Genomic DNA, 14,805 nt, shown 5'->3' on the forward strand with positions numbered 1-14,805 from the left:
CCTTCCCTATCGATCTGTTTCCTTCCGCCAGGACCACAAAGTCTCGGTTACTGTAGTCCTGGTAAGGCTCATTTCTCCCACTTTATTATTCTCTTTGAAAAACGTTTACCTCTTCTAGTTCCTTTGCTGTTACATAAAAATTTTAGAATAACCTTGCCTATGCAAAGCAGCAAGGCACCCTGGTGACACAGTGGGTTACACATTGTGTTGTTAACCTAAAGGTCTGCAGTTCAAAGCCACTAGCCGCTCCAAGGGAGAAAGCTGGAGCTTTCTACTCCTGCTCCCAGTTACACTCTTAGAAACACGCACAGGGGGAAGACTGCCTTGTCCTAGAGGGTCACTCTGAGGCAGCCTCATTTCGATGGCAGTGAAAGTGAGAGACAGAGATACACAGCTTTTTCAAAAAGTTGGTGGGGAAAAAAATTAAAAGACAATGAAATGTTCCCTTGACTGTTTTGAAGTGCCTTTGTATCTACAAAAGAAATAGGGCATTTGGGCTAAAGCTGTATGTCAGTATGTGGGAGAACGACATCTTTACCATGTTAAGTCTTCCCATCCCGAAACACACGTCTCTACATTCATTTAGGTGTTCTTTTACTTCTGTCGTCAGCATTGTGTAGTTTTTAGCATGCACATTTTTTTTCAGATTTACATCTAAATATTTACATGTTCTTTAGTGATTATAATGGTATTATATGGTTTTCACTTCAGTAACCCCATGCTCATTGCTACTATATAGAATTAAAATTGATTTTTTATATGTTTATCTTATGTCCTAAGACCTTTTCAGCCAATTTTTCAGTTTCTGGGAGTTTTTGGTAATTTTCTAGGCATTTTCTATGTGAAGTCATGCCATCTGCAAATAGGGAATTTTATTTCTCTTTTTTTATCGATGTGGCTTTTATTTCTTGTCTTATTACACTTCCAGGACTGTATTAAATAGTGAGAGTGTCCTTGGTTGCCTTAAGCCCAGTCTTCAAGGATTCAGTCTTTCACTGCTAATCATAATGGTAAAGATAATGTTGATTTTTGTTTAGAGGGCTTTTGTTAGTCCTGCTTGACTATGGAAATGGAGCAATCAGTCCCCTTACTTAATAAACCCCGGCATTATCAGGTAACTCTACTACAATAGGCAGATGGATCCAGACTGGAGTGGCTTCCTGGCGTGAAACATGAGGCATGAACGGCAGAGAATTTAGACTTAAGTTTTGACTCCTCCAACTTCTAGCGAGATGGCCCGCAGCACATTACGTACACACCTCTCCCAACCCGTAGCCCCATCCACAGAAGAGCGCTCAGCTATTTCTTCACTCGATTCGTGCAGGAAGTAAGATTGGGGAGTGGAATCTGGGTCCGGTAGAAGCCATCCTGACCACACAGCAAGAGCTGGGACATGGCCTCTTGGAGCTCAGTAAGATCTTCACATTGCCCTAGTCTACCACCCAGCACTTTGTGCCTGATGGGATAGCTTCTGCTAGATCATTAGAATTTCCGCTTGAGGTCTGGAAACTAGGAGGCTCCGTAATCCGTGAATATTTGCTGGGTGCTCCAGGGCAGACTACCTAGGGTTTGTTTCCTGACTTCTCCACGGACATCTGTGTAAGCCTGGGCAGGTTACCTCCCCCCAGCTCTCAGGGTTCCACCTGTAAAATGGGGATGATGACAGACCTGCTTCCGAGAGTTACTGTGAGGACCCACTGAGCAAATCACACACGTGCCGTTTCCAGTGGCCGTCCCTGACAAGTAACGATGGGAGCTACTGTCAGTACGATTGGTGACTAGGAAGGACACGTACTTCTTTGTGAATCGCCTTTGTTAAAAACAAAATTGTTTGCTTTGCAGATTTAAAAAAAAATGGATTTGGCCAACCACGGACTTATTCTACTGCAACAATTAAACGCGCAGCGAGAATTTGGTTTCCTGTGTGACTGCACGGTTGCAATCGGCGATGTGTACTTCAAGGCACACAAATCAGTTCTTGCTTCATTCTCCAATTACTTTAAGATGTTGTTTGTCCATCAGACCAGGTAACTAACGTGGTTGAATATAATCAAATGGCTGTCGACTTCTCAATGTCATGGGCCTCTTTCCCTCACCAAGACCGTGGGTCTCTACATGTGGTTGATGTAATCGAATGGCTGTCGACTTCTCAATGTCATGAGCCTCTTTCCTCATGAAGACTGCGGGTCTCTACACATGGTTGATAGTAATCAGGTGGCTGTAGACTTCTCAACGTCATGGGCCTCTTTCCCTCACCAAGACTGAGACCGGATTGCTCCTTAGACTCCAGTCCCCCAGTCACTTTGACCTCACTCGTCCCCTCTACCCATTTTGCTGCCTCCTCCTTTCAGTGCCGCTTGAGGGTCTATGACTTGGCCCAAGCAGCCCTTCTCCCATCCTCCTCCGAATGTATTTGGGGTGGGGTCCATTGCAAGCTCAGCTGTTTCACAGCTTCAGTGGAACCATCTCTCATTAATTTTCTTTTCTGTGAATGCCTCCCTTTCAAAGCTCATTCTTGCATTCCTTAAATCCCAGCCCCACAAGTCACCTCCTGATTTTCAGTATTTCTCAGTTTCCAATTCTAATGACGAGACCATGCATTGCCCTAATTTCCCTCTTTCCTGCGTGAAAGTATCTCAAGGCCTGTGCTCAACTGCCTTTTTCCACTCTCCTGCCTCAGACGCTTTACTTTCCCTCTCAGGCCCCAGCACCCGCCCTGGAAGTCTAGGAGGAGGCGAGGCGAGGCTTGCCAGCACTGCTGTCTCCTTGAGTCACCGCCCTTCTTGGAGGATGGGTCAGCTGGGCTGCTGCTTGTACTGCCTCGTCCCAGGCTCCTGCCCTCCCCGTGCAGTAAGGTCTCCACCCCGCCACGCTCCAGAGGGCACCCTCGTCCTCAACACCACTGCCCTGCATAGTCCTGTCATCTGTGTGTTGGCTACTCTTCCTCCTTAAGAAGGGGTCTCGTGCATTTCGGTAACTTTGCCCGGCCGCCGTTCTTCTGTCCCCTAAATGTGAGCCTTCCATGAATTCCGGTCAATGGTCCCCTGTGTGCACTCTCCCTCCCAGGTTTGTCTCCCCTCCCCCGGCCCCGGCCCAGCTCTGCCGGAGACTTCCAGTTTACAGGGTTCAGAATTGGACTTCTTCCCTGTATCTCCTTGAGCAGGGCTAAACAGGACCCAGTCTCCACCCCAAAAGTCCCTCCCAACCCCGCGGTCGTATTATCTTCAAATAGCACCACCTTAAAAGCTCTGGCAGTATTTCTTTGATTTATCTTAATCGGTCATCTTTTATTTCAGAACCCTTTCACAATGGTCTTTTCCTAACCTGTCTCACCTCCATTTCCTAATCATTCATGTTTCACATTATTGTCATCCCTGATGGTGCTGTGGGTTAGACACCGGGCTGCTACCCACAAGGTCGGTGGTTCAAACCCACCCACCAACACTCCTCAGAAGAAAGATAGGCCTGTCTGCGCCCATAAAGATGTACACCTTATCTGGGAGTCCTTGTATAGGGTCAGTAGTAGTCGGAATAGGCTCAGTGGCAATGGGTTTGAGTCAGGTTAGTGCTAGTATGGTGCTGTGCCTTGGGTCAGAAACCTAGTAAAGTCCTTTCATCAGAAACCAAGATGCTTCTGGAATAAGGTCTCTGTACAAGATTTGTGTTCTGACATTCAAGACCCCAGAGGCTTAGGGCCTGGCCTCTTTCCCCCTCATCACCATCTAGGCCGCACCCCCACCCCTCCCCCCTTCACCTGGGGTTGACCCACTCCAGTGCCGTGGCTCACCTGAGCGGCTCTTTCTGCCCACCCACTAGGTTGGAGTCCACACACACAGCCTTGCACAACCTCGTCTGATCAGGCGACGTAAATGAGCCAAGGGTCCTGGCTTGATGAGCCAAGGGTCCTGGCTTGCTCATTTTCACCGCCTCTTATTGATGCCTCTGGGCAATTTCTGCACGGTCTCTCTGTGTTTTGTCACTTGTGTACTGACTTTCCTTCTGCATTTTAAGTGTCCTGAGGGCAGAGAGCAGGCGTGACACATGTTGGTGAACCCACAGTGTCCAGGCCAGCTCTCCCTCCGTGCATGGATGAGAAGAATGAGTGGAGGATGCCATCAAAGATGTGGGAGATTGCTGTCTTAGAGGATGCTCCTTTTCACTTCACTGTGTTCGGGACGGCACAGCCAAGGGAGGGGAGGGAGGGGGTACCCAGACGATCACCACAGGTGAAAGAAGGCAAGCTAATGGGTCTTCATTCCCTGAAAGAAATTGAAGTCTAGAGCAATAAAAAAAAATCTAACAATGGAAAGAGAGATACATGTAGCTAGAGGCTGAAGCCTCAGCAGTCGTTTGTGGCCAGAGGTGGCACCTGGCACCTTCATACATAAAATCGGGCCTCTGTGACGCCAATCCCACCACCAAAGGAGCTGAGCCTGGGCTGCCCAGCCATGCCTGCATGCTAGGCTCACTTCTCAGGGTCCTGTCTGCCGGCTGCCAATGCCACTAGCTGCCTCTCTCCCTGTGTACTGTTTCACATGGAAGTTGAGAGGAGGGCAGCATGGGAGGGACAGTCTTCTGAGGATGCTGCTATTTTAGAAGCCTTATTTTTAAAGGTCTTTAAAACCACCGTTCGTTTTAAGATCCTAGAGAAGGAGGGAGCAGGCCCGGTGGCGCAACAGTTGAGTTAACCCGGCGGACGGCTAAGCCCAGCCCCACAGGCACCCCACGGGGTAACAGTCTGGGCAGCTTGCTCCCTAAAATTACGAGCCTGGTAAACCACAAGATGCAGTTCCACTCTGTCACGGGGCTGCTGGGCTCGGAAATCCACTCGGTGACTTTCCAAAGATAACCGCGAGCGAGAACCTGGAAATGCAGGGCAGTTCGAGGGAAGGGGTCTGCAGGAACACGGTGTTCCTTTGGTCTGCATGAAAGTGTGGCGTCAACAGATGCTGCACATCCAGCCACACAGGCGTCGTGGGACAAGTCAAAATCTGGACCCCGGGAGCTAAGTCATTCCAAAAGGGCTCTGTAAAGGTCAACACAGCCCAGGATGGAGATGGTGATGTGCGAGACAATCCCCCTGAGTTCTGTGTGCGTGTGTGCATCTGTACCCGTGCTTCTGCCTTACCAGGGGGAAATAACCTTTGAAAAGTGAAAATAAAATTGATTTGGGTAAACCTGACTGGGCCCTAGGACAGCACCAGGCACAGAGCTCCAGGGACGACCAGCTGTGGTCTCTCTGAAAGCTTCTCCACGGGACTTTGCCCTCAAGACATGACTGAAATGTTGGCTATGCCCACCCCCAATACCACTTTCTCCTTTTCCCCTCAGAGACCACCGCACAATTGTGCAGTGCCTTAAGTGTCCCTGCCACACCCCTCAGTCACAAGCCATAGACAGAGGACAATCCATAGGACAACTAACCTGAGGTGAAATTACAAATTGTAGAGCAAAGTTCTTCTCGAAAGTCTTTCCCCATTGGTAGTACCATTCATGGGTGTTGGAAGGCAAAGCCTCCCAACCCCTTAGCCAGCCACTTGGCAGAACAAAAGGAGCCCGTGACATCATGTGCATCTCTGAAGGCCTGGGCCCCGCCCCCTAGGCCTTTCTGCTGGGGGAAAGATCACACATTTCTTCTGACTGATGCTCCCCCCACACTGAGCACACAAGCTTTGCGCCATCACACTGCCCAGGAGCGTCTAAATATAATGTACACAAAATATTTTGGGAACTCCCTTGTGCTCAAAGAAAGGCCACCTGTCTGAGCATCCCTAGCTGAAGATGTGAGACGATTCCAAGCCAAGCTAGCAAAGACCTGCGTGGTGGACTTTCGTTTCGTTTGAAGAAAAATGCCACCTACGCAGTTCCCTTCGCCCTGCTGACAGAGGCTGCTGCTCGTGCCTGGCTCTGTGCTCTGGCTTCCAGGCTGTGTGTGCCCTCCGATCCTTCTCACATTTGCAGTCATCTGGAAATAGGCGCACATGGATCGATCAGAGCTCAGTCATTAGTCAAATCTGTGGTGTCATCAAAATTGTGGATATAGCATTGTCCTTCATTTTCAATTCTTTTTATGATACAATAAAAGATTAAATTTAAGACTAGGAAAGGATACTCAGACATCCTGAAGAACGTTTAAAAATAAGACACAGGTGGTTGCTAAAAGGAACCAAAAAGTTACGTTACATTACCCAAGAAGAGGAATAGCCAAAAGCAATTCAAAGTTCAAAAAGGCATTCAAGGAAGCTTTGGACTTCAAATGTTCTGTTCTGTAGAATATGGGCATTCAGGAGATGATAAGACCTCGAGATATGCAGACATGTGAGGGTGGGACAAAGTACTGCTACCACGACACAGGGACTTTAGTCAACAAAATATCTAAACATGAAGCTTTTGCTTCTGGTCACACCCTCCATATAGGTCTGTACACTGGCGATGGTGATATTCCCATCTCTGGCCCCTGGAGAGCAGGGGCCTTGCTTGCCTAGTGCCTTCTTACAAGTTGGGCTGCGAACCATGAGGTTAACCCTTCAAAGCCACCAGCCTCTTGGTGGGAGAAATTTGAGGCTTTCTACTCCCATCAAGAGTTCCAGTCTGGGAAACCCACCGAGGCAGTTCTGCCCTGCCCTGTGGGCTCCCTCGAAGTCAGACTCGATTTGATGGCGGTGAGTGAGCGCCTTCCTGACAAAGCCTGCACCCTGCCATTCACATCACATGAAAACGGGTCCCGGCATTTTCCAGGACCTCGGATCGTGCCCCTTTCAAATGGTCTTTGTCTTTGGCGAACAAAAGGATGTCTTGAAGGGGCAAGATGGGACTACCGGTTAGATGGGGGGAGGCTTCCCACCAGCATTCTCCTGGGAGGACATTAATTACCCCTGAAAAAACGAGCGGGCATGTTGGTCGCTGTGCTGGAGTAAAATGTCCCCGCAGAACATTCCTGGCCGCCTTCTCACCCACGCAGTTCCCACTGCTCTTAGAATTTCTGCATAATAAGCCCCTGACCACCCGGGAACTTTCTAGAACATCTGGGAAGATTTCCCCTTGGGTCCAAACATAACAAACCAGCCTCCATAGCCTTCTGCCGGGGCCATTTTGCCTTGAATGTAACGCCCCCAGATTCCTTCGGACCCTCTTTTGATTGGACTGTTTTCCCTTGGAAGCAGCCTGCCCAGGCCAGCTCGTGGGTCACTCAGAGAACTTGTGTGTGACCACCCACGGGTCACGGACTTGGAGCACTCTTTGTTGGGAACACACCCATGCATGTGTAAGCTGGCACCCCATACCAACACCCTCTGACTGAGCCCAGCGTGTATCGGCGGTTCTCCATCCTCGGACTGCCTGGCACTACTGACGGCCTAGCAGGAGTCCTTAGGAACCCCTGATTGTTGCTGCGTAGCCAGTATGGTGTTCCTGGAAAGACGCACACCCTCGAACGAGGGCCACCGACTGCTCTCGGTGTGTGTCCCTGTTGACCTCCTCTGCCGGGAGGGCGGGAGTACGCAGGCGTCGTTCTCAGTGCTCTGCCCCTTGTGTCTTTCAGCGAGTGCGTCCGCCTGAAGCCCACGGACATCCAGCCCGACATCTTCAGCTATCTGCTGCATCTGATGTACACGGGCAAGATGGCACCGCAGCTCATCGACCCCGTGCGCCTGGAGCAGGGCATCAAGTTCCTGCATGCCTACCCGCTCATCCAGGAAGCCAGCCTCGCCAGCCAGGGCGCCTTCTCGCACCCCGACCAGGTGTTCCCGCTCGCCTCCTCCTTGTACGGCATCCAGATTGCGGACCATCAGCTGAGACAGGCCAGCAAGGCCCCTCCGCCGGCCCCCGAGAAGCTGGGGCGGGAGCCCCGGCCTCCCCCACCCAGGGTGAGCCAGGAGCAGGTGCCCGAGGCCCCTCGGCTCTCCCAGCTCACCCCGAACCTGCCCCAGGTGAGCCGAACCAACCTGACCCCCTCGGATCCGCTGCAGACCTCCCTGTCTCCCGAACTCGTCTCCACCCCTGTCCCGCCCCCGCCCTCCGGGGAGGAAACCAACCTGGAGGCCTCGTCCTCGGACGAGCAGCCCGCCCCGCTGACCATCACCCACGTGAAGCCGAGCATCATGAAGCGCAACGGGAGCTTCCCCAAGTACTACGCCTGCCACCTGTGCGGGCGGCGCTTCACGCTGCGCAGCAGCCTGCGGGAGCACCTGCAGATCCACACCGGGGTGCCCTTCACGGCCAGCCAGCCGGGCGACGGCCGCGTGCCCTTGGCCCTGTGCACGAACGCCGCCGACCTGGGCAAGGACATGGCCATGGAAGTGCCCGAGGCGGGCATGGTCAGCGACACGGAGCTGCAGCCCGTGTCCGACTCGCCGCTCATCGACGGGCAGCAGCAGTCGGAGACGCCGCCCCCCTCGGACATCGCCGACATCGACAACCTGGAGCAGGCCGACCAGGAGCGGGAGGTGAAGCGGCGCAAGTACGAGTGCACCATCTGCGGGCGCAAGTTCATCCAGAAGAGCCACTGGCGGGAGCACATGTACATCCACACCGGGAAGCCGTTCAAGTGCAGCACCTGCGACAAGAGCTTCTGCAGGGCCAACCAGGCGGCGCGGCACGTGTGCCTCAACCAGAGCACGGACACGTACACCATGGTGGACAAGCAGACTCTGGAGCTGTGCACGTTCGAGGAGGGCAGCCAGATGGACAACCTGCTGGTGCAGACCAACAAGCCCTACAAGTGCAACCTGTGCGACAAGACCTTCGCCACGCCCAGCGAGGTGGTCAAGCACGCGTGCCAAAACCAGGACTCGGACGTGTTCGCGCTGGACCAGGGCCGCTCCGTTCTCCTGGGCAGCGGGGACTCGGAAGTGATGGAACCCGACCACCCCGTGTTAGCGTCCATCAAAAAGGAGCAGGAAACAGTGTTACTGGACTGAAGGTGACTGGCCTTTTTAAGAAAAACTCGTTTTTACCGACTCAGAACTGTACACTTTGGTTCGCCATGGCATGAATCAAAAACGGGTCGACGACCCCTTCCTTTTCTTTATCCCTTCTCTCCCGCCCCTGACCCCAACTCCCCCAGCCCCACCCAGGGAAAGGCTTTGTGCATTGTAGACCTGAAATATAATCTGCTCTTCACACAGGGGATACTGGAAAGATAATGGTCGGTAGTACTTATAAACACAAATAGGTTGAGAAATTGTAGATTATTTAAGAGTATACTTGGAACTAATGAAGGGTATATACCAAAACGATCAGAATGCAATTTGGTTTAAACTAAAATTATGACTTCCCCTGGGTAAGAAGTCTTCCTTCTCAGAAAAACCCTTATCAGAAAAGGCAGCATGCTCGGCTCTGTCCTATGCGAAAATCTTGAATGTGTGGGAACCTTTCGAACCAAGCCAGCGCTCCCAGTCTGTGTCCTCCGGCCTTCCTTCAGAGTCCGTCCTTTGAGATTATGTCCAGTCAGAGAAATCATTCGTAGGGAAGTCAGAAGACAAGCTACAATAATGTGATGGCAATCTGAATTTGGGGTGGAATGGGGCAGGCTCTGTGTGTGTGCGTAAAGAAATGTGTGGGCACAACTTCTAGTGCAGGCGAACCCCACATCCAAATGCTGTGTTTTCAGTGTCTAACAGATCAATCCACTTTCAAAAATCAAATTTGGAAATACCTACCGATTGTCCTTCTGAACAGAAAATGATTTGCCACTGCCAACAGCTGCCAGCAGTAGACATGGCAGCACCGGCAGGGTTCTCACCAGTCGGGGTGAGATACCTCAGGGGGAAGGATACGGGGCGAGGCGCTGTGGCTTGTAGACATGTCAACAGTTAGAGCCAATCGCTGCGCAGCAACTTCACTGATGCATCAAAACTGACAAAGAGAAATCGGGACATTAAAACAAAACAAATTTGTTTTGGGGGAGAAAAAAACACTTGAATTCAGTGTTTTATTGTCCACTTTTTTCCCTATACCTGAAATTCTCTCCATTGGCCTGAAAGCAGTAGAAATTGTTCCTTATTCTTCCCTTAGGCACAAACTAGAATGGTCTCACAAGACAGAACAGGAGCCAGTCATAAGGCTGAAAGGGAACCGAGACGGGGAAGGCCCCTGAATAGCTATATGCTTGATGTATATGTTGGAAACCGAATAGCCCAGCACCCTTTTCCATGTATAGTTCAGTTCTCAGATTTGTAAGTTTTTATACATCCTTTCATTGAATAAACATTTAATTAAATGGGTCTGGGCATGGCTCTGTCTGTCCCAAAGGAGGCCAGGCGTAAACAAGGGGAGCTTGGCGAGGCGCCCCCTCCAGCTCTGCGTTCTCTCTGTGAAGCAGGACTTGGGCCAGTCCTCTAACCCCAGTGCCCTTCTCTGCAGCCGTAGAGTGGAGGGAGGCCTTGCTGGCTGAATTGGGTGATTAGACAGTAAGAACCGTGACGATGACGAACAGGAAGTGTGTGACCACGAGTGGGTCTTCCTTTTGCCGGGAAGAAACAGGCACTAGGGGTATTGGCCTAACTAGCAAAAATTGAAGATGGTGTATAAGCCATGGTTATTAAGTAGAGTGGTCTCCACCAAATTCATCTTTAAAAAAAAACCCCAACATTCTAATCAGTCATCTTGCAACTTAAATGCGAGCTTTATGCCAGATGATCTATTAGTTTCTTGGATGCTATAAAAGCATGGTTGCAGAGTGGGTTATGCTTGGGCTGCTAACCTGAAGGTCAGCAGTTTGACTCTTCTAGCCACTCCATGAGAGAAAGACAGGGCTTTCTCCTCCCATAAGCTGTTAGGGTCTCAGAAACTCAGAAGGACAGTTCTACCCTGCCCTACAGAGTCACTATGAATCAGAATCGATTGGATGGCAGTGAGGTTGAGTTTGGGAGTTAGATGAAAATGCAAATCACAGTGGACTTTGCAATCTCCATACTCCCTGCATCCTAGAGGGCAAACCCTTCCCCGACCCCCACCCCTGCACACCCCACCTCCCTGTGTCCTGAAGGTGGGTGGTATACAAGCAGATGGCAGAATCTGTTTGGTTTCTTTTATAGGTTTTGTTGAAAGATTGTCCAACCCACTTGGACCTAAATGAGGATTCCATTAAGCCTTTTTATATATTTTATGTTGTTTTTGTACAAAAAATTTGCTTCACATTCATAAAAATCCCAATTATTATAAATGAAAAGTAAACCCACCCCTCTTCTTCCCTTTATTAAATATATAAATAGTTAAGAAGTACACAGTTAGATTGGTTTAATCTTGCAATGTTATCCAATAAGACTGAAAATTAAACATTTCAGGTCCTGTACCAAATAATAAAACACTCGTAGGCCTGCGGGATCCTTTGACTGATTTACATCAAGAAGAGAACCCAGTGTTGGAGGTGGTAAAAGAAATGTGGTCATCTCCAATTACAATGTCAAGTTCCTGTTGGCCAACCCTGTAGGGGCGGCCACACAGCATCAGCTTCTTTTGTAATTTCACTGCCATCGGTAATTCTCTTCCATTCTTCCATTACACTCTTGAGTACAGAAGCCTCTGTTCTGATCATGACATCATTTTTGTAATTGCTGTTGTTGGCATACCTAAGCTTTGGTCTGGTCAAAATTCAATCTTCAGGAACTGGTGGCTAAACTTGCGCTTGTGCCCTGCATGGTAGCGCAGGTAGAAATCACTGGCCATAGACATTTTGAGGCCTGATCGGTCCGCCCAAGGCTCGGGCAATGTGCTGCTTAGCACCTGGAAGTCCAAGGGCAGAATCTTGAGGATGAAAAGTGATGACCACTGTGAGGTATGATGCCGGGGGATGGGAAGGGTGAGAGCAACATACCAACTGGCTTCCTGGTTTCAGGCAGGGGAAGGGTAGACCTGGCTTTCAGGGGCCTGTGGATGGACACCACCTACAGTGGCCGCCGCCTCCCACTGGCAGGCCTGCAAAACCCAGCTCTTTCCCAACAGGTCTCCACCCTCTTCTTTCCCTTATCCCTTTCTTCCTTCCCTCCCAAAGCCCCTCCTGCCCCTCCCTGTGCGATGTTCTGTACCAATGCTAACCCACGAGACGTAAATCTCACAGGGTATCCCAGGTTTCTGGTGGCACCTACTTCAGTGAACCCAGAGATTTCTCTTTCACTTTTCCTCTTGTGGAACAAACCTTGGAAAACCATTTGCTCCTTCAATGGCTGTTGCTTAAAAAATCATGACCACCCACCACCACCTTCTCCTGGTTATGAAGTGGCCACTGTTGCACTGTTTATAGAGCGGCAGGGACTTCGAGGATGGATGAGGTGGGGGTAGGAGAATACGTGCTGAACACAGTCCAACCTGCAAAAGCCCGAACCTGTGTAAGGCAGAACACCTGTCTAAGACGGAAAACTCCACTATTTTCCACTAAAATGAGTGATTAAGAAAGGTGTTAAGATGGTACCCTGTCAAAGGTGGAAAACTTGGGAGTCCCAGAAAAGCAATCCTGCTGGAATTCAACAAAGTGCATTGTAATTTGTATTGTAATACAACCTCACTCATCCCACACTGGCATTTTTCAAGACAATTCTCAGAACCCTCTGGGTATTTAAATCATTTGTTTTCAGTCTTGGCATTAGGTCTAATTTAAAGGATGGTATGTTAGTCCGGGTAGACTAGAGAAACAAATCCATAGAAACTCGTGTATAAGAGAGAGTTTTATATAGAAGGTAATTGCGCATTAAGAAAGTATCCTAACCCAGTCCACTCCAAGCCCATAAGCCCAATATTAGCCCATATGTCTGATACCAATCTATAAAGTCCTCTTCAGACTCACGAAACACATACAATGAAGCCAAATACAGGATGGTCACAGACCAGTGGGTAGAAAGTATTTGGATCCAGTGGTGTTGTGAGCATCTCAGCGCTGGCAGGGGTCTTTACGTGGGTTCTCCAGCTTCAGAGGTCGTGTTGCATCAAGGTAGGTCCATGTGGCTTCTCCAGCTCAGGGCACTAGGGTAGTTCCGTGTGTCTTGTCAGCTGCAGTGTCTCCCAGGGAGTCAGCCTTGTCAATAGTAGAGTGTCTCTTGGGGAGTGAGCAGAAACAGCATCTCCTGCTTCCAAGGAGGAAAATACTGGAATTCCCAGAATCCCTAGGGAAGACTATTCCCACACAGAAGTCTCATTGGCAGAGTAGACTCCGCCCCGCCCCTTCACTCAATCCTCTGAAGTCCCAAATTGACACCTGATTATGTAACTACACAGCCGGCTACATCTCATTTGCAGGTTAGCAAGATAATAGGCTTAGAAGTTAACTATTTCAATAAGTTAATTGGCAAGAAAACCACCAATTAAGATACAACTCAAGGGGTCTGCCTCTGAGGACTATCTACGTAAACACAGGTGTAAGAGCATCAACTGGGGAAGAAATGTCAGACTGACGATATGGATTGCTCACTGCCATCAGTTTAATTCCGATTCTTAGCGACCCTGTCGGATGGGGTAGAACCACCCCTGTGCGTACTTTTTATGGGAACTCGTTTGTTTTTTAAATGGGAACTCTTTATGGGAGTTGACAGCCTGGTCTTTCTCCAGAAGAGCGGCTGGTGGTTTCAAACTGTCGTCGGACTGCAAGCGTTCCAGGAGAGCCTGTCACACTGTAGCCAAACACGGAAACCAAGTAGATTCGAGAATTGCTAAGTTTACTCCTGCAAGCGCTTGCAAAAGGCAAACAGCCAGGTTTCTTCTCCTCGGAGTTGTTTCACCGTTCAGTCCTGATCCCATAAGTTAACCTACAAGAAGCAGGGTTTCTCGCCACGACAGCAAGATGAGCAGGTTTGTACAATGTCACAGGATACAACTGATACTCGAATTAAGCAGGTTTTGGTAAGGATGCTCAGGAAATTACTTCTACCTCCATTTCATTTTCTCCGGGGGCACTAGACCACCATCCCCTGAAGCTTCATGCACCCTCGCTTATCTAAATTAGGGTGATTGTGTTGGGGTTCTCTAGAGAGACAAAACCAGATTGCTAATAATTATATATATATTTACACAGATAGATATATAACACAAGAAATGAACATTTAAATTATAAAGCAGTACAAATGGCTCAGTGCAACTCACTCCCATGAGACAGCTGTGAGAAACTGTCAGTCCTTCAAGTCTTGAGGGCCACCGGGTAGTCCTCTATAGAGAGATTCAGGCTATCCAGGCACAGGCAGCAAACAACAAGGCAGGTCACCAAAAGTCAGGTCTCTAACAGTCCCCAGCTGAAGAGATGTAAATTCCAGTTGTGTGGCAAAGCAGGTCTTGAAGGAACCTCAAATTACATCAATACTGTCGATAAGTTAGGTGTCACACAGGTAGTGCAGTTTGCAAATTGAGGTACAGAACAAGCCAGGCAGCCGCACACTGGTCCAATGATCAAAGAGCGAGAGATAAGGAAGGCGAGGCTCGCCAACCCATTTATCTCTCCGCCTTTCAATTAATCCCACATGTGTTTATCGGCCAGGCTGGCACAATAAACTTAACTACCTCAGTGATGTTTGTGTCTGGCTATTTATCTTACTGACGTTATCCTCTTTGCTGACTTGAAACATTCCTGCTGATTACACTGATTTTTTTGCTGTCAGGAAGGGGACTATTACATTTTGCATTTTTAACAAACCAATTTTTAAGTTGTTATATTTCTAGTCTTATTTACCCTATATAAAACTGTTGGCCTTGAAGTTAGCTAAAGCTTACCCGCTCTGCCACCAGATGCCAGCTCACAATTCAATCAGACAGAGTTGAATTGCCCCTGTGAGTTTCTAGACTCACTTTTTACAGGAGTAAAGCCATGTCTGTCTCCAAAGAAGC

General features: G+C 49.3%; 1 protein-coding gene and 1 pseudogene across 5 annotated transcripts in view; one reads left to right on the plus strand and one right to left on the minus strand.

Annotated features, from left to right (window-relative positions):
* The window catches only part of ZBTB2 (zinc finger and BTB domain containing 2), a 39,320-nt gene extending 28,328 nt beyond the window's left edge, over positions 1-10,992 (plus strand). For all 5 annotated transcript variants that reach the window (XM_075554368.1, XM_075554372.1, XM_075554369.1 and 2 more), the window contains 2 exons: positions 1,843-2,027; positions 7,541-10,992. In XM_075554368.1, coding sequence (XP_075410483.1) covers positions 1,855-2,027; positions 7,541-8,918 — 1,551 coding nt within the window. In that variant the 5' untranslated portion in view covers positions 1,843-1,854 and the 3' untranslated portion in view covers positions 8,919-10,992. The remainder of the gene's footprint in view (positions 1-1,842; positions 2,028-7,540) is intronic.
* Positions 10,993-11,228: 236 nt separating this feature from the next.
* Positions 11,229-11,673, minus strand: LOC142453248 (protein mago nashi homolog 2 pseudogene; annotated as a pseudogene).
* Between the last annotated feature and the right edge of the window lie 3,132 nt (positions 11,674-14,805).

This window comes from Tenrec ecaudatus, chromosome 7 (assembly GCF_050624435.1).
Source record: "Tenrec ecaudatus isolate mTenEca1 chromosome 7, mTenEca1.hap1, whole genome shotgun sequence".
Lineage (NCBI taxonomy): Eukaryota > Metazoa > Chordata > Mammalia > Afrosoricida > Tenrecidae > Tenrec > Tenrec ecaudatus.